Source organism: Elgaria multicarinata, chromosome 2 (assembly GCF_023053635.1).
Source record: "Elgaria multicarinata webbii isolate HBS135686 ecotype San Diego chromosome 2, rElgMul1.1.pri, whole genome shotgun sequence".
In the NCBI taxonomy this organism is placed as follows: domain Eukaryota; kingdom Metazoa; phylum Chordata; class Lepidosauria; order Squamata; family Anguidae; genus Elgaria; species Elgaria multicarinata.
Genome location: NC_086172.1, coordinates 33,385,185 through 33,405,837, shown reverse-complemented (window position 1 = coordinate 33,405,837; position 20,653 = coordinate 33,385,185). Strand labels below are relative to the sequence as shown.

Below are 20,653 nucleotides of genomic sequence, written 5' to 3'. Positions count from 1 at the left end.
CTAGACCAGGAATGAATTTCCTTCCTATCTGGAGTCTCTCTCTCTCTCCCCCCTCTCCCTCCCTCCCTCCCTCCCTCTCCCTCTCCCTCTCCCTCTCTCTCTCTGTGTAGTAATCTACCCCACAGAAGTTCCCCCTATGAACTTTACCCATAGTTACATGAGGGAAATATTGCAACAAGTGAAATAACTTTAAAACTTCGCTGCATAAAATATGTAACTCTTCCTTTTGGCAGAAGAACATCATTCCTCTACTTCTGAGATTTTTCCCATGGTTCCTCCTGCTGAATAGGAAACACATTTGGCCCAAGCAGACTTCAAGCAACTCATATTTCTTACTCTAGCCTTCGTATTTGGTTTTCCATGTCCCCAAAATAGAAAGATGCATTATAGGTTAAGGGCATGCCTGCTGGACCAGACTAAAGTCATCTAGTCCAGCATCCTGTAGCCAACCAGATTCTTCTGGGAAATTTACTAGCAGTCACAAATTGCAGAGTTCTCCATTTATGCTTGTCCCCACCACATCCACATCCCAGTCTGTTATTCAGTGGTAAACTGCCTCTCAACATGGCAGCTCCATTAGCTAATGGTTACCAACCATTAACAGACCCTATTATTATTATTATTATTATTATTATTATTATTATTATTATTCCATTAGAATGTATGGTCCTTTACAGAGTACAAACATACATACAGAATATTATCTTTGCTGATAGTCATTACATCACATCTTGTGCTAGTGAATTCCACAATATGTCTATTCCTAACAATGCTCATGCATTTCAATAAAATCGTTTCTTAAAGGAGATCAAGATTGGGGCCACACAATGTGCCTTTTGCATAATCCAATACACATACACACACACACACATATCATTGGTTAAATATTTCTCTTTTTACTTGCACATTTCGACCACTGTGTACATTTATGCATTTCTTTGTACCGATGGTTTGCTACACCAAATGGCAATTCTTCTTCTTATCTCTACTTGTCCACAAATCTACTTCTGCATGATAGTTTACTGGTAATATCTCTGCAGTTTATCTCTTCTATACGGTGGTGACAGGTGGCAAGTATTAATTTAGCCTAATGTAAGGACAGATGGCAACAAGGGAAATGCCTTAAAGACATAACAACCAGAGTGTTAAAAGTCATACAAATGTGGGAATAAGCCAACATTCTTCACAATGCTCCTGTCTAGGGATGCACAGATTCTGTCTGCTATTCATGGATTCTCAGGTACCTTTCGTTCCATCATCTGCTCATTGACAGAATCACTTTTTTTTAAATTTCCCAAATTTGTGCAAATTCACATTTGTGCAAATTTGTACTTGCAAAAATGTGAACCTCTGGAAAACGTGCAAATCCACCCCAAAACGTGCATTTTTTGCTTTAGTGTATGGGGAAAATGTGCATTTTTAGCAGCTGTTTTCTTTTATTTGACATCTTTTCCTACAAGTAAATTTGTGTAAAATTCCGGAAATTCCCCCCCTCCCAAAAAAAAATGTTCCACAAATCTGTGGAATCCATGCAACTCAGGAAAAGCTGGTCTGCTGCGGAATCCATGGGTCAGATTCACACTCATTTGATTCTATTTTGGATTTCACTGACAACCCTACTCCTACCCCCAATGCTAAACTCGTACTAAACTCCTACTATTAAAACTCCTTATTACTAGACTGTCTGCTTGGCAATTTTGCCTTTCGTCTGGTCCTTGTTTGCTTCACTAGAGCACCATATGTCCTCTGTCTACCCTTACCTTACTGCTGGTCCTTAGCCAGCAATGAAATCATCCTGAAATGGAAATGAAGCTCACTCCCATTTGCTAATGCAAACTACCCTTTTCCTATGTGCAAGTGTCTCCTTCCTACTAAGACCATTTCTAAACCTGCCTTTTCCCCGGGAACATCCCAAGATCATCCCTGTGCATCCAAATGACACACAGGGGATCCCAGGAGCAGGCAGGGACAATCCCACCATTTTCCTGGGATAACCCTTAGGTGAAGAAAGGACCAAAGGCCTTAGCTAGACCTAAGGTTTATCCCGGGGTCGTCCCTGCCTGCTCCCAGGATCCCCTGTGTGTCATTTACATGAGCAGGGATGACCCTGGGATGATCCCAGGATAAACCTTAGGTCTAGCTAAGGCCTAAGTGTCTGTTTACAGGAGTTCCTCCTTCTACTTCTTGTTCTTTCACATAAAAGTCACAGTCAATTCCTTATCATGCCATTAACAGCCCAATATCCAAACCTATCCAACTTTTGTTACTGCTAATTGCTTAGCTTGCCTTTATGAGATAGGAACTGAGGGATGTAAGAGAGAGACAGACAGAGGTTGTGTAATTCTGTGAGTGGCCTACTAAAAACTTGATGTCACGCATGTTTCACCTAAATTATAAATCAAGGGCAGAGGTTGTGTGGCAAAGAAGCATTGTCAAGCACAAAGAATCATAGAATCATAGACTAGTAGAGTTGGAAGGGGTCTACAAGGCCATCAAGTCCAACCCCCTGCTCAGCGCAGGAATCCACCCAAAAGCATCCCTGACAGATGGTTGTCCAGCTGCCTCTTGAAGGCCTCTAGTGTGGGAGAACCCATGACCTCCCTAGGTAACTGGTTCCATCATCGTGCTGCTCTAACAGTGAGAAAGTTTTTCCTGATGTCCAGCTGGAGTGCATTTGGAGTGCCTTGTTCACCCTGCAGCTTGTACAAGGCAACCTTTCCCTGTACATGCACTTATGACAGCAGTTTGAGGATCACAGCCAAGGTGTGTAGGAAGAATTTAACATTGTTTCCCATTCTGCAGAGCATTACAATGAATTTTGAACTCTATACTCAGACAATGGCAAACAATGGCAAACCTCTCAGCCAATGATGAACACGAGGTTAATGTTAAGGTTAGTCTATCAGCCTTGTGCCTGATTTCTCCCTGCTGCTTCCATTATTTACATCTCTCTTGACAGGAAGTGTTCCCAGGAGACCGAAGCGACGAATGTTTGTACAGAATAGGTTTCTCTCAATCAAATTTGTCATTTTCTTATTGCTTCCCGTACCTCTGTGGCAAGGTGGGGTGGCAGGATGGTGCAGTATTGCATAACATTGCTTTCTTTTTGCTAGGAAAGAAAAGATAAAGTAAATAAGATCAGGAGATTGAAATTTGCAATGCTCTAGTCACTGCATGCCCTTCCCCAAATCTTGCTGTTAACACTACTTTAAGCTTATTTATTTGAACATAACTTTCACTGAAATCAACAGTATTTCCAAATAAAAGTGTTTCTCCAAGTACTGGGCAGAAATCCAAGTGCCAGGCTTTGTTTGAACTCTGGTATGCAGACATAGTGGGTCAGGCCATAACGGAAAGAATGATGTGCAGCAGCAGGAAAAATGCCAGGAAAAATAAGTCTCAGAGGTGTGGAGTGCTTTATTAGAGGCACCTTACACCGAATTATAAAAGAAACAAACTTGGTTTCTCATGCTGATTTATTCTCCATTCATTCAGTCTTTTTCTATAAATTTTCCTAGTCCACCTTGGCAAAGAGGCGGCGGGGGGCGGGCGGGCAGAGAGAGATCGAGAGAGATCTATAAAACATCTGGTTCTGGTTGTTCCCCCAAATGATATCAGAGATGATTTGTGCATCTGTGCAAAAAGAGAACATTGGATTTTGGACTGTGTTTGGCATAATAGTCCCAGAGAGGCATCCTAGGGAGCATTAAAAAGGCTTTTGGGGGGCATTAGTCCAACGCTCCAGGCCTTGTGTAGATGTTGGGAATTGGGATGGGTTTGCTTAAAGAGCCAATTTTTCCTTCCCACTCCATATAGAAGTTCACAGTCTTCTGATGCAATGGTTCAATTAAGAGGACATAACACCGCCAATACTATTAACTTCTATACTATGTATGGATTGTTTTTCTTATATAAGGATTGCCCAACGACAGCAACTGATGACTGTGAGACATTCCAGTCGCATAGGGTGACCATATGAAAAGGAGGACAGGGCTCCTGTATCTTTAACAGGAATGTAGAAAAGGGAATTGCAGCAGGTGTCAATTGAAGAAGGTGAAATTCTCTCTTCATCACAACAGTTAAAGCTGCAGAAGCCCTGCCCTCTCTTGTATCTGGCCACTCTACTATAGCTAGTGTAGCTTTAACTGTTGTGATGAAGAGGGAAGTTCACCCTCTTCAATTGACACTTGCTGAAATTCCCTTTTCTACATTCCTGTTAAAGATACAGGAGCCCTGTCCTCCTTTTCATATGGTCACCATACAGTTGCACCATAAATAGAGGTTACAAAAATGCGCGTTTCTTGTTGATGATGCACTGATTAAAAGGTTCTCTTTGCAGAAAACATGATTTAATTTCCCATAGTGATCACTGCAAGACGAGTGGGAAATCATGACTCTACCAGGATCAAAAGTTGACACACCATCCCTATTCAAAATGATACTGAACATGCACTGGCCAGGTCGAATGGGCAACACACATGCCCCACCCCCTACCCATTTTGTCTTTCTTGGGGCGGGGCCAGCCCATGCATTCCTACTCACTCCTCCAATGCGTGAATAGGACCACTGTCATACAGGCATTGATGGGCATAAAAGTGCAGAGAACACAATTGCATAGCAGTAGTGTTCTGCGGATTATACGAAGACCAAATTATTAAATCGTGGAAATAACTTCTATAAGGTAAGGCCATCTACCCAAGTTGTTTCCAGCAGGATCTTTCCCCCACCCGCATAGATTCAATGGATCTTCCATCTTAAAAACTCCCTGCATATGGAAAACTAGCACACAAGGTACATGTGTTTGAGCCTGGTCTTTTCTCTAAAGTTTGAATGTGCTCTCCATCTGAGTCATGGCCTACATGGTGATTTATGTGTTTAATATACTTTTTAGTTAGCCGTGAATGACTCAAAGGCCTGTGTTATTTTCTCCAATGCATGTTGGTCCGATGGGAACAGCATAAGTGCTGTGTGTTCTCATGAGACTGTGTTGTGAAGCTGACAAAACCCACACTTGCTCTAAGGGCCAAACCAGATGTGATGTGACATTGAGTGCATGTAATGAATGTGTCTGTTATTTGTGATGTAAACAGCAGCCCTGGGGAATTCTGCCTGAGCAGCCTCAGCCAGTGCCATTGTGGCTGTGGAGGAGTTCAACTCTTTTTTTCTCCCTGCCATAGTGCTGACAGAAGTGGCTGCCATTTGCATTTCAAGGGAAGCTTCCATGGATGACATTGGAGGTTCAGTCTGTCCTTCCATCTTCCCTATAAAACCAGTGCGGTGTAGTGACCAGAGGGTTGGACTGGAAGTCGGGAGATCCAGGTTCTAGTCCCCACTGAGCCATGGAAACCCACTGGGTAACTCTGGGCCAGTCACAGACTCTCAGCCCAGCCTACCTCACAGGGTTGTTGTTGTGAGGATTAAATGGAGAGGAGGAGGATTATGTACACCGCCTTGGGTTCCTTGGAGGAAAAAAAGGTGGAATATAAATGTAATAATAAATAAATAAATAAATAAATAAATAAATAAATAAATAAATAAAAAAAACAATAAAAAATATAGGAGCCATGCCATCCGGTCTAAGAGCCATGTTACCCCAGCAATTACAGTAATTCCAAACCACCAAAGGACTCGATTCACTATGTCAGCCTTCTACAACCTGACCCCCTTCAGGTGTTCTGGACTATAACTCCCATCATTCCCAGCTAACAAGGCCAATGCTGGGGAAGCCTGCTCTATGTATTCCAAGGCAAGAGCTTCCCTCCCCTCCCATGAGCTTTTTAAAATACAACGATTTTCTTGACAACTCTACTTGACTCATATCTTTGTCTTTTTTTATTAAGTACCCACAAGTGAGGAGTGTTGACCTTTCTTGTATGTATATGTTCTCCTTATTTTGTTTAATGTAGGGTGACCATATGAAAAGGAGGACAGGTATCTTTAACAGTTGCACAGAAAAGGGAATTTCAGCAGGTGTCATTTGTATATATGGAGAACCTGGTGAAATTCCCTCTTCATCACCACAGTTAAAGTGCAGGAGCTATACTAGAGTGACCAGATTTAAAAGAGGGCAGGGCACCTGCAGCTTTAAGTGTTGTGATGAAGAGGAAATTTCACCAGGTTCTCCAGATATACAAATGACACCTGTTGAAATTCCCTTTTCAATGAGCTCAAGGAGAGACCTGTCGCATCCGCCATTTTTTTTAAAGGAATGGAATGCACGAACGCTCGTGCGCCAAGGTAAGTGGGTTTTTTTTAAAAAAAAATGTTATTTCTTTCTTTATTTATTTATTACATTTCTATACCGCCCAATAGCCAGAGCTCTCCCCACTCCCCCCGGTTTTCCCCACTCGCCCTTGCCCCCGATAGGCACAGTGCTCCTGGCTCCGCGGCTTTTTTCGTGTGGAGCCGGGAAAAGCCAGGAAAATGGGACACATGATCTTGGGCTCAGCCCAAGACCGCAGGAAAAAGCGGGCGCAAAGGGATTGATCCCTGCCTCGGCTTGGGATCCACTGTGCATTATCTGGACGCACAGGGACGATCCCGGGTATCACCCCGGGGTATAGCCTGGTCTAGCAAAGGCCCTAATCACATCAAGAAAGGGTAAAGGTCCACACATTCTTCTCCTTGGACATGTACATTTTCACTTTCTATGCTAAAGCGAATGAGAAAACAATTAGAATGGGGAAGTAATTAGCAATTGCACAGCTAAGATTCTGCACTCCCTAGCATGCTTGCAGATTTGGGTGTGGGGAGAAGTAAAATAATTAAAAAAAACAAACCTCCTGCTTATTCCTTTGTAGTTTGGAAGGATGAAAATATTGCAGATAAGTATAAGACAAGAATAATCCACAGGAGGGTGAAAAGAGACTGTGCTTATACGTTCTTGCGTTATACTTCTTCATGTCTAATTCTAAGTCTTATGAGCAAAATGTTTCCAGTTCCCTGCACTCAGCACTTATCTAATTGCCCTAAACTGAAAACACTCTCCATTTTGGCTCAGCAACTCAGTGAGTTCATTTTGAGAGTATGTGTTGCTTCTATTACAAATCTTAGTATGGAATGGATGTATTAACTCTTCCTGTAAACATTGCCATAATAACAGACATAAGACTCTGCCAGCTCACTCCAAGGGACAGGGAGATGTTTTAAACTTGCCGTTTTGTTTAGTAAATCAAAAGGGGACACAGTTTATAAGATTCCCGTAAATCTCTTCCAAGGATCCATACACATTCACAGACAGACTTTGCCTTGTTTTTAAATAGCTGGGTATATGTTTTCATGTACATATCTCATACATATATAGAGAGAGATGTAGATATGTATTTTCAAAATATACACATTCTGCCTATTAACTGCACTACAAGAAGTGTAGTTCTTGAGGCATCACAAACCTTTCCCAGGGCACACATGGGTAGGGGGCACCCAAATCTCCCCCCTTGTCTTAAATGAAAAGTAAGAGCACAGCAAGGGACCCCCGTGCCTCAAATAACTATTGGTGACTTGTGTAAGCAAACTAAGCCATGTTCTACGTCAGGGGTGGGCCACTAATGGCCCTCCAGATGTTGTTAGACTTCAACTTTCATCAGCCCTAGCCATCAGAGCCAGCAGTGAAGGGTGATGGCAGCCCAACAACATCTGGATGAACATGAGTTGGCCTACCCTGTCCTACAGGTTAGGCCAAAACAAACTAGACAACAGCAAGCATTGCTCACAAGCAACAGCCGTTTGACTTCCAGGGAGATTTTATCATATTTCTCCAATATTGTCACTCAAAAGATATCAGCCTCAGTGTGTGCACGTGTGTGTGTGTGTGTGTGGTGTAGCTATTGCTTTATGTTGATTAGAAACAGATATTCTTGTTGTTCTTACTTGTCAACACTTGTTAAGCCTGATGAAAATATTGCTGTTTCTAACAAATACCGCATCAGGAGTTTATAAATGCTCAGAATTGGAGGAAGACAGTGATTCTTGGTGATGCATTTAGTCATTCTGTTCTACTTGGGGTTCAGTAAACTCATGATAATGGGCCAAACTGTGATTTTAAAAAGGCACCTGTGTAATTTTTCTCCTGACCCTGATTTTTAGCAGCTGCTGGATGCTGTAGTCTTGAACACTACTGGGTAGGGAAACGGTGCTTATGCATTTCCCCACTGGTCTTTCCTTTCCTCAAATTTGCCCCACTCTTCTAAATGCTTTCTCCTCTCCCCAACCTCTTGGGACCTGTACTCTTTCCTCTCCAGAGGCAAAAGCAGCTTGTGGGGGGGGGGGGTGAGCCATTTTGAGTGGAGAAGCAGTTGGCATGGAAATAGTCCGTCAACTGTTCCTTGCTCTGTTTCCATGAAGAACGAAGTCAGGGATGGAGATGGGAGAAAGGCTGCACACAGATTTGGGAGGGACCATTGAGCAAGATGCCCTCAGCCCCCCTTCCCTGAGTATCGCCATCTCCTCCTAGCTGTCACCACTGCAGCCCATTGGCTTGTGCCTATTCCATTTAGACCAGTGTCCACTGCCACCCAGAAGAAGGCAGGGCAGGGAGAGGCCACAGTTCTCCTACGTGTTCCTGTTGCTCCTCATTTCCTTAGAGGAATCAGCTGAAGTGGGCTGAAGTGCACCAAATCCTGTCTTGGATTTGCATCATTCCTCTTCACCTCTTTCTCCATATGCTCATTTCATCCCCAGTAGTAGACATCATGCCTAAAGTAAGCTCATGGGGCCAACTGGGATTCTGACCCAGTGCTCCCGCCCATGTTTTATGAAAGTCCCTGTGAGATCAGAAAAGCTTCCAATGAGTCCTTAACTTTGGGGGTCTTCATGATATTTCTGAGCATACCACTGCAGTAGAAGTTGACTGCACCACCCACTGGTATTATCTCTCTTCTCTCTAGTTCCCTGACATCTAGCCATGAATTTGAAATAGCCATGGGGAAACCCCGCATGGTGGCTGCAAATCTGCACTGCATCAGTTATATGACGCAACTGCAGATTCACAGCCGCTGTGCGAAGCTGCGCATTGAAAAAGTCAGGCGCTTACCCAAATTTTATCAGTGGGAGTGAGGTCAGTACAGTTCTTCCGCTGTCTAATCTCACTCCAGGGTCAATCCAGGGGACAGTCCTGGTGGAAGGCAACCACTGTTGGTCGCCTTTCACCAGGAAGAAGGTGGGGGAAAGTTCTGGTTCTCGGATGACCTCCGGAAACCCCACGCTCCCTCCTTGGCATTGGGATTACCCAATGCCACCCTGGATAAGACAACTGCAGGGTTTGGGGGCAAGGTGGCACCAACTCAATGCCGTGAAGACAGGGCCCTGGATATAAATGATGCAGGTACCCCTTGCTACAGTAACCTAGAATAATTAAAAAAAAAAAAAAACCATCATTGTGAACTGCTTAAAATTAAGAAGTCTGACTGACTATTGTTTTTCTTTCATTTTTTTCAACCACAAGTCTGGAAACCGGCATCTCGGATTGCAGTATTGACTCCCCATTATTTTCTGACATGTTCATTGCCAACAGTGGAACACCACTGAGCTTTGCAGAGTGTTTTTCACCTTTGAAAAGAAAAGGAAAGAAACTTTTCTGTGCAATGTACAGGGCATTATGTCATTGTGAGCTGACTACATCTTAACCTACCAGAGGTTTCTTGAACTGGCAAATCCACCCAGATGGAACGTTCTCCTGGAAAAAAATATTTAATACTTTCATTCTGCCAAAAGCCACAAAAACTTGTAGTGCAGCACTTCCAGTTTGGCTCTTAACTGATTTAACAATATCCAGAAACTTAGACACAAGGCTGAAAGTCATTATAACCAGATGTGTGTGTATAATATTGCCTTCTGTCTGGTCAATACTGCCACCTACTGTATGTTAAGAGAATGACAATGCTCCAAGATGGTTCAGTGAGCAAAGGCTATTTGACTATTACCAATAGCAATTTTATTTTAAATTCATGTCTTTTTTATTTATTTTATTTTATTTTCATGCCTTTTGGTTGGCAAAAATAAGTAGTGTTTCTCAGTCCAAAGACCTCATTTTGCTGGATATTGCTTTTATTCCTGCAGCCTTGCAGGCACACTAGGCTCCCGCCCATCTCTCAATGGACTTCTCAGTATTTTCAGTCAAGACAACAAGTCCATAAACATAACAGGATAACCATAACAGGTTCATGTTATGCCCCTTTTAATGGTGTTATCGATGTACTGTGTGTAACTGATGTATTGTTTGATCTAATTATTTTTATTGTATTTTCATGTTTTCAATCTGGAAGCCACCTTAGGGGCACTTGGAGGCTGAAAAGTGGGGTAGCCATTTTATAAAACATTAAATAAATAAATAAATAAATAAATAAAATGAACATAGAACTACATTCTGCTGATGCCTGGCCCAGTTCTGTTTTATTGAGTCAATTTTAACTGAGCAAGGTGCTACACTGGAAAATTCACCTTGGCCTCATCTACACCAAGCAGGATATTGCACTCTGAAAGCTTTATGAAAGCGGTATATAAGAGGCAGGAGCCACACCAAGCAGGATATAGCATTATCAAAGGGGTTTATGGGATATGTCAATGGGCCCCAGCAGTCGTCAGTGCACTTCAATACCACTATAAAGCAGTGGTATGGCGCCTGCCTTTTATATACAGCTTTCATACCACTTCCATAGTGCACTATGCTGCTTGGTGTAAATAGGCCCTTGTTTGTTCAGGAATAATGTCCACTGAGTACCATGGGACTTGACCCAGTTAAAGTAGTTTGTATGCATCCTCATTACAACCTTTCTTCTTTCTTCTCCCTCCCTCCCTCCCTCTCTCCCTCCCTCTCTCTCTTCCTTCTCCATCTCTCTCTCCCATTTTATAGATAGGGAGTACTTGTTATGAGAGAGAGCCAGTAGATTTATGGGTGGGCAGAGACTGGAACCAGGGATCTACCTCTTCCAAGTCATGGATTCTTTCTAACTGGATGAGTCTTAACTCATTGACTCTACTGGGAACTCTGCCATGAATCTCCAAGGAAGGAAGGTGTGGCCCTCTTGTTTCCAGCAGAGATTGTAATAAAACAGTGTTGTTTTAATTTTAAAGGTTATGAAATACTCACTTGGTAATGGCAAGGCTATAAATTGTTGACCCTATTTTTAACACTGCTAATATTACAACCCCAAAATGCATAACCATAGTTTTCAAGGAGTATTTAAATGTTCATCTGGATTAAATAAAAGTTTTCTGAATTAGCATCATACTCCAGTGTTTTTTTGTACTCTTCCCCACCCCCAGTTTCAATACAAATACACGTTATTAACATTTTCAGAACATCCACATTTGACTTAATTCTTTCATTTGGGCCCCTTATGTTTCTTTTGCTTCTGAGAAAATTAAAATTCAGTTTGGGCTCTTAGGGTTTTTTGTCTGTTTTGTTTTTAAAGTGGCAACCCACACCATGCAGAAACGACTGCTGTTAAGCATAGAAAATACAACGTGACTGGATTCAAAGACTTTGAATTCAAAGACTTGCTTCCCCCCACCCCAATATATATACCTGCATTATTTATTATTTCAAGATATTAATGAGAGAGATTGTTGTTGATGCTGGAAAGACTGGGAAATATGTCAGCAAATTCCACTTGTACTGTTTTCCATGTGGACACTAGCCTGCTACAATTGTACTTTCTTTCAAGCCCATGACATGTGAACAATGGTCAGGGCCTACTCAAAGTCTAAAGGGTGTATCATTGTTGTGCCCTCCCTTGGGTCTCTCCACCTTCAGGGGCTGTGGCCCCCACCTAGCCATGCACTTACCAGGGGCAGCAGCTATGAGCCACCATTTTAATTTCCCACAATGCCCTGAAGCAGCACTATTCACTGCAGAAACAACCAAGAACACATTCTTTCTATGCAGTTTTCAATTTGTACCAGAAAACACAGAAGGATGTCCCTGCCTCCTTATTGTTTGTGCCTGCCTGTCATCCTGCCTAACTTATTTCAGTTAACACTTTCACACCCTTCTCTTAATCTATGTTCTTCCTGAAAATGTTTGCCATTGTTTGCCATGTGAAAACTGTTCCAAAACTCTTAAAACAACAATAAGAACAACAACTACATCCCAGTGTACTTCCCCCTCAGCTACAAAACAATTGATCTCTAGTGAGCACCACTGCCCTTGTCGTAGATCATGGCATCAAATTTGTCACGTTAAACTGTATCATTATTTAAAATAAGTATAGTGTGATCAATCTGTTTCACAGATCTTTTATTTTGATTTGACTGATGTTCACAAAACAACTAATGTTTCCTCTTTATTTCCCCCTTCCCCACCATCCCCCCCCCCCCCAGTCCTAAAAGAATGCAGCCACCTTGGCCAGGTGTATGCTGACAGGGATGTATGGAAACCGGAACCGTGCCAAATCTGTGTGTGTGACTCAGGAGATGTTCTTTGTGATGACATCATGTGCCCTGAAGACGAATTAGATTGTGCCATTCCAGAGATTCCGTTTGGAGAATGTTGTGCAGTTTGTCCAAAGCCAACAGAGCCACCTGTAAGTGCTAGTTTAAACTTATCATGTTTTTGGTGCAGCCTAAATCCAATGCCGATATTTAGATTTAAACTGGTTTAATCCTATTGGCTTCAAAGGGGTATATTAGTCTAAAATACAATGAGTTGGGGCACAACTGGGTCCTTTTCAAGCAGCCAGCTATTGGTGTTGATCAGAACATGCTAAATGCTCTTTTGTTGTAGATTTGAAATAATCAGGTACTGATTAGGATTTGTGAAATTAATTGTTAGAAAGGGACAATGCATTTGAGATAAAAGAAACAATCTAAAGCAGGGATGTGGGGGAATATTCATTTGAGGACTGTAGTCTGTTGCGGGGGTGGCCACTTGCTGGCAGTGGGTGAGTCTGAAGCAGCAGTGGGTGGGGCCACCACCATAACCATCAACGCATCTCTCTCTCTCTGACTGGGTTCTCATGCAGCCCACCATGGCTTATTTAAGCCACAGTGGGTTATGGCACATGCTGGGCCACCATTTTGAGTATTCAACCCTGATGAGGGGTTGTCAAGGTCTGCTGGTGTCATCTGAACCCATGCTACTGGGTTTTTTTGAGGGGAAAACGGCCCTCAAATAACCCTACAACAGACCATAGGTTATTTGAGGATTGTTTCCCACTTCAACAAGCCCTACTGCCTCAGCCTTGGATATCATGGCAAACCATGGCAACCCCTACTGGGGGTTGAATATTGGCCGCTGGCATGTGCGGCAACCCATCATGGCTTAAATAACCATGGTGGGCTGCAGTGATTGTGTGAACTGACCCTCTCTCTTCCTCTTCCTCTCAGTCATGTGAGCTGCTGGGCTAGGAACAGATTGGTCTTGTCAGGGGCCTGAATTCCTTGCAGAGGGCTTTTGAATGTATTCCAGGAACCACAGCCATTCCCCATACCCAAATACTCAAACAGGGCATTTCATGGAGGTCCTGACAAGGTCATTTCCTCCCTTTCTACATTTAACAGGGACCTCTGCGCTTCCTAGGCTGATAAAGCGTTAACATGTGCTGTGCCAGAATAGACTGCAAAAGATTGCTTTCCAGCCAAATGTCAACAAGGAAGTCTCACAGCAATCTCTCAAGGAAATCTGTTCTCACTAGAAATGGAAAGATGCTGCAAACTGTTGAGCATTTCAAAATCGGGCTGGGCTTGTTATTCACTTGAATACAAATAAAGTCTGGCAAGTCTCATAAACATCTGCTTAGGCCAAAAGCCTTGGATCCAAAGAACACTGAACTCTGTCCCAAGAGAAAGTCCACTTTGTCCCCAATTGATGTTGCCAAGTGTGAATTTCAGCTGGAACATCCCCATAATGTGTGGATACTTAGAACTCATTTCATGTTAAGCACTTGGTTTCTAGCTAAAATGTTCTGCTAAAACCCAGATTTGGATCAAAATGGAAAGCTTCATAAAATGGAGTCCTCTCCATTTTAGGAATGCCTACAAATAGATTTTTTAAAAAAAAACCTCAAATGAAATTTGTTTGCTAAGTATTGGAGTCTTGTCATATATAAGATCCAACCCTAACCTTAATTTAACATTGATATTTTAATAGTATTATGATAATTTTATGCTACTCATAAAGCTGCAGTCCTATGCACTTACTTGAAAGTAAGCCCCATTGAATGCAGTAGGGCAAAATGCATAGGATTGGATGTATATAGACCAGGGGTGGGCAGTGTGTGATCCTCCAAATGTTTCGGCCTACAATTTCTGTCAGACCTGGCTAGCATAGCCGATAGTGAGTAATGGTGGGAGTTGTAGGCCAAAACATATGTAGTGCCACAAGTTCTTTAAAAGTTTATGAGGTGAATTTAAATTGCTAACCTACATAGAACCAAAAATAACAGGGTATGATTTAGAGCAAGACTAGGCAGGTCTCCAGAGTTTGGGACTTCAACTCCCAGCATTCCTGGCCCTGCTGGAGGTTGATGTCCAAAACTTCTGCAGATCTACCTTCTGCCCATCCATGACTCTCTGCTATTATCTCATTGTGGGCCTGTTCAGACAACACACTAAGCCATGGTTAGGCCGCTAACCCTTTTGCTGCAGATGGTTAGTAAGCATGTTTAAATTGTGGTTATGTAGCCACCATGGTTAGGAATGGTTCACATGACATGCTAAAACATAATGTTTAGCTCAAAATACTTAACCACCATGGCTTACCACATTGTCTAAACAGGATTTATTTTCCATCCTAATATGACCCACAGGAAGACTAAGGGCCTTCCTAGACGAGGCCTTAGCGTGCCTTCTCACCTGGTTTCCCTGCTGTGCGTCCAGATGACGCACAGGGGAATCCGGAGGCAGGCCGCGCTGAGGCCTCCTCCAACGCGCCATAAGCGAATGCGCTTATGGCGCGCTTTTTCCCCAGCTCCGGCCTCAGGCCGTGGCTAGGGGAAGTGTGGAGACTTCCACGGCTTTTCGCGGCGCCTCGCTTACTCGCGCCGCTCGCCTACTTGCTCGGGCGGCGCGCGGCACGATCTCACCCGCCCTCACCCCGTGCCACCCACCCTGCCATCCTTCGCCCCCCCTCTGTAAAAATAACCCAAAAAAACCCTTACCTTCTCCGACGTCTTCGGGCCGCACCCAGCCCCTTTAACAAAAAAAAATAAATGGCGAACGCCGCAGGGACTCGACATCCCTGCGCGTCGTGCGTGTGGAAGCGTGGGGGAGGCGCGCTAACATTAGCGCGCCTCAGCCCTGCCTCCCTGCCGGCGTAAGCCGGCAGGTCTATTAAGGCCCTAACTGTTCTATAAAAGTGAAGCTTCACCACTAGCTTTACTACCGTATTCTAACAATTCTATGACTGCAAACAGACCTGGCTCCAGATATGAGGGTGGTAAAGCAGCAGTTTCTGCAGCTGAAACTCTCCCCACAGCCTGAGTTCGATCCCAGCGGAAGCTGGTTTCAGGCAGCCGGCTCGGGTCGACTCAGCCTTCCATCCTCCCGAGGTCGTTAAAATGAGTACCCAGTTAGCTGGGGGAAAGGTAGTAATGGCCGGGGAAGGCAATGGCAAACCACTCCGCTATAAGGCCTGCCAAGAAAACATCAGCGAAAGCTGGCATCCCTCCAAGAGTCATTAATGACTCAGTGCTTGCACGAGAGGTTCCTTTCCTTTCCTTAGCAACATGGCACCTTCTACCTTTATGAGCCTTGACATTGGGCGGAGGAAGAGCTCAAAATGAGTGTTAGCTGCTGGGGCCATTTAAATTGGCCCCAGTGCCCCCAGAATAGCATCACACTGGGGCATTGTGGGAAATTCAAATTGCAGTTGTCAGCTGCCTACTGCAGGTATCAGTAGTGGCCCTGCTGAGGCCCTGGCAGCCACCTAAAGACAGTCACAAAGGGGAGAAACATGTTCTCAGGATGCAAAATGTTTATTCACAAGAAGCCCTGTTTGCCAGGCCTCACTGCAAACACGTGCAAAAGCCACAACCGCTTGGCAGACGCCAGTTCCATGAATTCCAAGGCTCCAGTTCAGCCAAAGTTTGTTCATGACTAACCTGAGAGGAATGACACTTCTGTTAACCACAGTGCAGGTGCTTGCTGGGGGTGGGCCGGGGGTGGGGGAGACAAGCCCTGCTCCCATAACCGACATGCACTCAGTTGAAGGTCTAAACTGACACTATAAATATAAATGGTGGACATGCATAGGATCTGAACAGGGCTTAAGTGTGTACAGTCTGCGTGCACATAGGATCAGTCCTACTTACATCAAGAGCAGGCCTTGTCACTAAAACCCTGCTGCCTTCTTATGTGTTCCTGTTAAGTCACAAGTCATCTGTTGCATTGATTTACATGGTCCTCTTCAGTCATTCCCCCCCTCCCTGCCACATGATTATAACTGTGTGAGGAGGAGAACAGGGATGAACCTGTAGTTTGCCCCCTCTGCCTGTGTGTGTCTCTCACCAGTTCTGCAGCCCTCCACATGTTGGGGGCTGAACACCTGCAGCATGGAACCTGCTTCCTTCATCTAGGTTTCCCTCAGGAATTAGATCCCTGATCTTCTAGGGTTCTCAACTGTATGGGGAGCCTACATGAGGGGACGAGGGGACGAAGAGGGGAGTGTGGGGACAACAGGCTCATGACCTCACACAATTTTAAGCACATGTTGGTTCAAGGGAGCAAAGCTAACAACAGGAGGCTTCTGTCATGGCTAACATTAATTGGATTAAAGCCCAATGATCTGGAAACGGGAGGGGGTCCATAGTTTCATCAAGTAACAGAGGCAGAGAGCAATGATCCCAAAGCACTAATTCTGCAGTCATGGAATGACTATGCATTAGCCAAAGGTGTATGATCCAGCAATATCCTATTACCTTACTCACCACAGGCTTACAAAATCAAATTCAGAACTGATTAAATCAGTCAAACACGCCATCTTTCAACAACGTCTTCTTTTATAATGACATGCATGATAACCAGGTGATGAGGACATGAAGGAGAATGGGATGGGTATATGCCTAAGGATATCAGAGAAATCCACAAAGGAATCAAATGGATTCAGATTTCTATGAATCTGACCCCTGAATTCTGAAGCTGACCCGTTTTTCCCGAGTCAAACTCATTCTGCAGACTTCTGGACTGGTTTTTTTTTGTTTGTTTGTTTTTTACTTTTTGGAATTTTACGCAAGTACAATTGTAGAAAAATATGTTGTTGTTGTTTTTGTTTTAAAAAAGATGAAAATGTGCATTTCCCCATAGGCTAAAGCATAAAAACGTGCATTTTGGGGGGGATTTGTGCATTTTTGCAAGTGTGAATTTGGAAAAGAATTGGATTCCATCAAGGAGTGGATGAAAGAATGAATGGGTCTGCAAAACACAGTCGGAACAAGTTTTACATCCCTAATTAGGCCCACTCTTCCCTCACACAATTATGGAGGATGATTGAAGAAGACTTTAGTCAGTGCTCATGGCACCTCACAGGAGTACATATGTAAACCCCAAGGAATTTACGGTCAATGAGCTTTTTTTTTTTACACAAGGCATTTATCGTGTGTGCATCATTTATGGGTTCTCACCGTTATCTATGGGTTCTTTAGATGATGTCGTGATGCTTCAGTTTCACTTCTGTGTCTAACCAGCACTTTCAGCAAGTTTTTCTAGAGCTGGGAAAATGTGGCATTTAATTGTGAAAGCGAAAGAGTGCAATTTCTTCTTGTGCATTTTTGCTATTCCGCTAAACCCTTAGGAATATCCCTATTGTAAGATAACCCAGCCCTTTTGTGGCTTGGTGGACTCCCCAGCTTTCTCACCAGTGGTGCATTTGCAGACCTGCTGCTCGGCGACGACACGGCAGCTGTCTGTTTTCATCATTTCAATGGGTCTACTCAAAGTACGACTTAAGTTGGATTTAACCCTATAGTTAAATAGCCAGAAATGTGCCTCTAGGACAGTGGTGGGGACCTGTGACAATCAAGATGTTGTTGAACTCCCCTCTTATATGTGGCCAGCATGCCCAGTGGTCAGGGATGATGAGAGATGTAGCCCATCAATAACCCACAGTTCCCCGCCTTTTCTCTAGGGGATATGCCTGGTATGTCCAAATGATTTCATTCACTTGTCTGTAAGAATTAATACCAGTTTTTAAATGTGCAGATGTGGATCTTTGTTTGCAGCCATGTTTGCAATTCCTCATATTATTATTATTATTATTATTATTATTATTATTATTATTATTGGTTTGTATTGACATGTATTGCATACTTTGGCTTCATTTCATGCTATTTTTCTCTCTTCTAGTATCCTAGGCCTGATAATGGAGTCATGGGACCCAGGGGAGATCCCGTAAGTGTAAAAGGGTGTCATTACATCTGATTAAAATGCAAGAGAATCTGAATATCTAATAATATGAATGCAAGGCAGGAAAGAAAGAGAAGCTTCAGCCACTTGATTCTGACACTGGTCACCTATTGTAGCACTTTAGATTCAAAGGCTTCATCCTTCTTATTAGGGAAAGGCTCATGATTGTTTATGGATTCTTTAGTCAGCATCATGACCCTCCAATTTTACTTCCATTTTTAAAGAACACTCTCAGTGAGGTTTTTTTTTAGTGCACAGAAAATGTGGTATTATTTCTGAAAATGACAAAAACTAGTGTATTAATGCTATTTCACTATACCACAGTGTCACCTAGAAGTTATATAATGGAATAGCAGGGAAAGAAACACTGCCTAGTGCTTGTATCCCAATCCTGGATGAAACCAAAAGTAGATATAGAGACTTAACAGCACTGTGCAGGAAAGCTCTATTTCATTCTTCACATGGAGCGCCCACATAATTTAATGTTCCTCCACACAAAATATGCCCTTCTTCCACAATCACTTTTGGGATACATCCAACATCACACAAGCAGACATTTGTTTTTGCTTTTATAACATTCCATTATTCCTTTCAAAAGTGTTTGAGCATTTGTTGCATGACATTCAGTTTTTTAAGATTTTTTTTTTTCTAAAATAATGTTAAGGGCCCACCTGGTACTCCCGGAAGAAATGGTTCACCTGGTTCACCTGGCCTGCCAGGAACGCCTGGCAATCCTGGCCCCCCTGGAATCTGCCAAAACTGCCCTAGTTTCGAGACTGGCGTAAGTAACCTTCTCTTTTTCTTTTTTTGCTCTGAATTAATTGTATGTAAGAATGTATCGAGTACCAAGTCATTAAGAAATTGTTCCGCTGCAGAATAGTGCTCTGTCAAAGGTCACTGTTCAGAATGAAGATGATTCTCCAAAGAATCAAGGGATCACTTCCTAGAAGAGTCAGAAACAGTTGTCAAGAATGTGATGACCTTTTACCAGTTTGGGTCCAACACCACAATCAATATGAATTTAGCTGCAGAACTTACTTCCTAGTAAACATGCATATGATTGCACAGTTAGCTTGCAAACCAGGGGAGGGCAACATCGGGAGGTCCAGGAGCCGTTTTTTACTCCCAAATAATCCCCTGGGGCTGCAAATTAAATAAATACATTTTAAAATGTCATCTAGAGCACTACAAAGCATTAAAAGGGTCAAAATTATTTTGTTTTCAATCTAAATTTGACCCTTTTAGCTAGAAACCACTAAAAGACTAAAATCCCAAAGACTTTAAAATAACCACTCTGGATGCCATTTTTAGGGAGCAATCCTATGCTCCCCTCCCAGTCAGCATTTGTGGGGGACATAAGATTGTTCAGTTTCCTGGCTTTGAGATCATAGACAGGGCTCCAAACTCAGAGCCAGAAAACCATGCTATCCACCCCTCCCCCTTGTAGCCAGCATGGACAAAACTGTGTCAGCTACTTCTCTGCACTCACACAATGGAACACGGAGTCAGGGGAAGGGAGGAGAGGAGACTGGGAACACAAGGCTAGGAAGTATCCCCAGCCTTCTCCCTTCCCCCTCCCTGAAGCCTCCGTTAGATGGGCAAAATTGCCTGTCTAGCTAAAATATTTATATGCCTCCACATTCAGAGGCTTACAAGCAGCCAGGGCACTTCCCATAGGACTGTGCCCTTAGTGTGTTTAAAACAGAAAGGGATTGTGAGGAGCTCCACAAGGATCTCTTCAGACTGGGAGAATGGACATCCAAATTGCAAATACAGTTTAATGTAAGCAAGTTACATTGCTTACATTGGTTCCTCTCTATTCGGCCCTGGTTAGGCCTCATCTAGAGTATTGCGTCCAGTTCTGGGCTCCACAATTCAAGAAGGATGCAGACAAGCTGGAGCATGTTCAGAGGAGGGCAACCAGGATGATCAGGGGTCTGGAAATAAAACCCTATGAAGAGAGACTGAAAGAACTGGGCGTGTTTAGCCTGGAGAAGAGAAGATTGAGGGGAGACATGATAGCACTCTTCAAATACTTAAAAGGTTGTCACACAGAGGAGGGCCAGGATCTCTTCTCGATCCTCCCAGAGTGCAGGACACGGAATAATGGAATCAAGTTAAAGGAAGCCAGATTCCAGCTGGACATCAGGAAAAACTTCCTGACTGTTAGAGCAGTGCGACAATGGAATCAGTTACCTAGGAAGGTTGTGGGCTCTCCCACACTAGAGGCCTTCAAGAGGCAGCTGGACAACCATCTGTCAGGGATGCTTTAGGGTGGATTCCTGCATTGAGCAGGGGGTTGGACTCGATAGCCTTG

General features: G+C 43.4%; 1 protein-coding gene across 1 annotated transcript in view; it reads left to right on the top strand.

Moving 5' to 3' along the window:
• COL3A1 (collagen type III alpha 1 chain) overlaps positions 1-20,653 on the top strand; it is a 97,152-nt gene that overhangs the window by 17,832 nt on the left and 58,667 nt on the right. Inside the window, exons 2-4 of the mRNA XM_063116273.1 lie at positions 12,319-12,521; positions 18,277-18,321; positions 19,001-19,117. Of these exons, the coding sequence (XP_062972343.1) occupies positions 12,319-12,521; positions 18,277-18,321; positions 19,001-19,117 (365 nt within the window). The remainder of the gene's footprint in view (positions 1-12,318; positions 12,522-18,276; positions 18,322-19,000; positions 19,118-20,653) is intronic.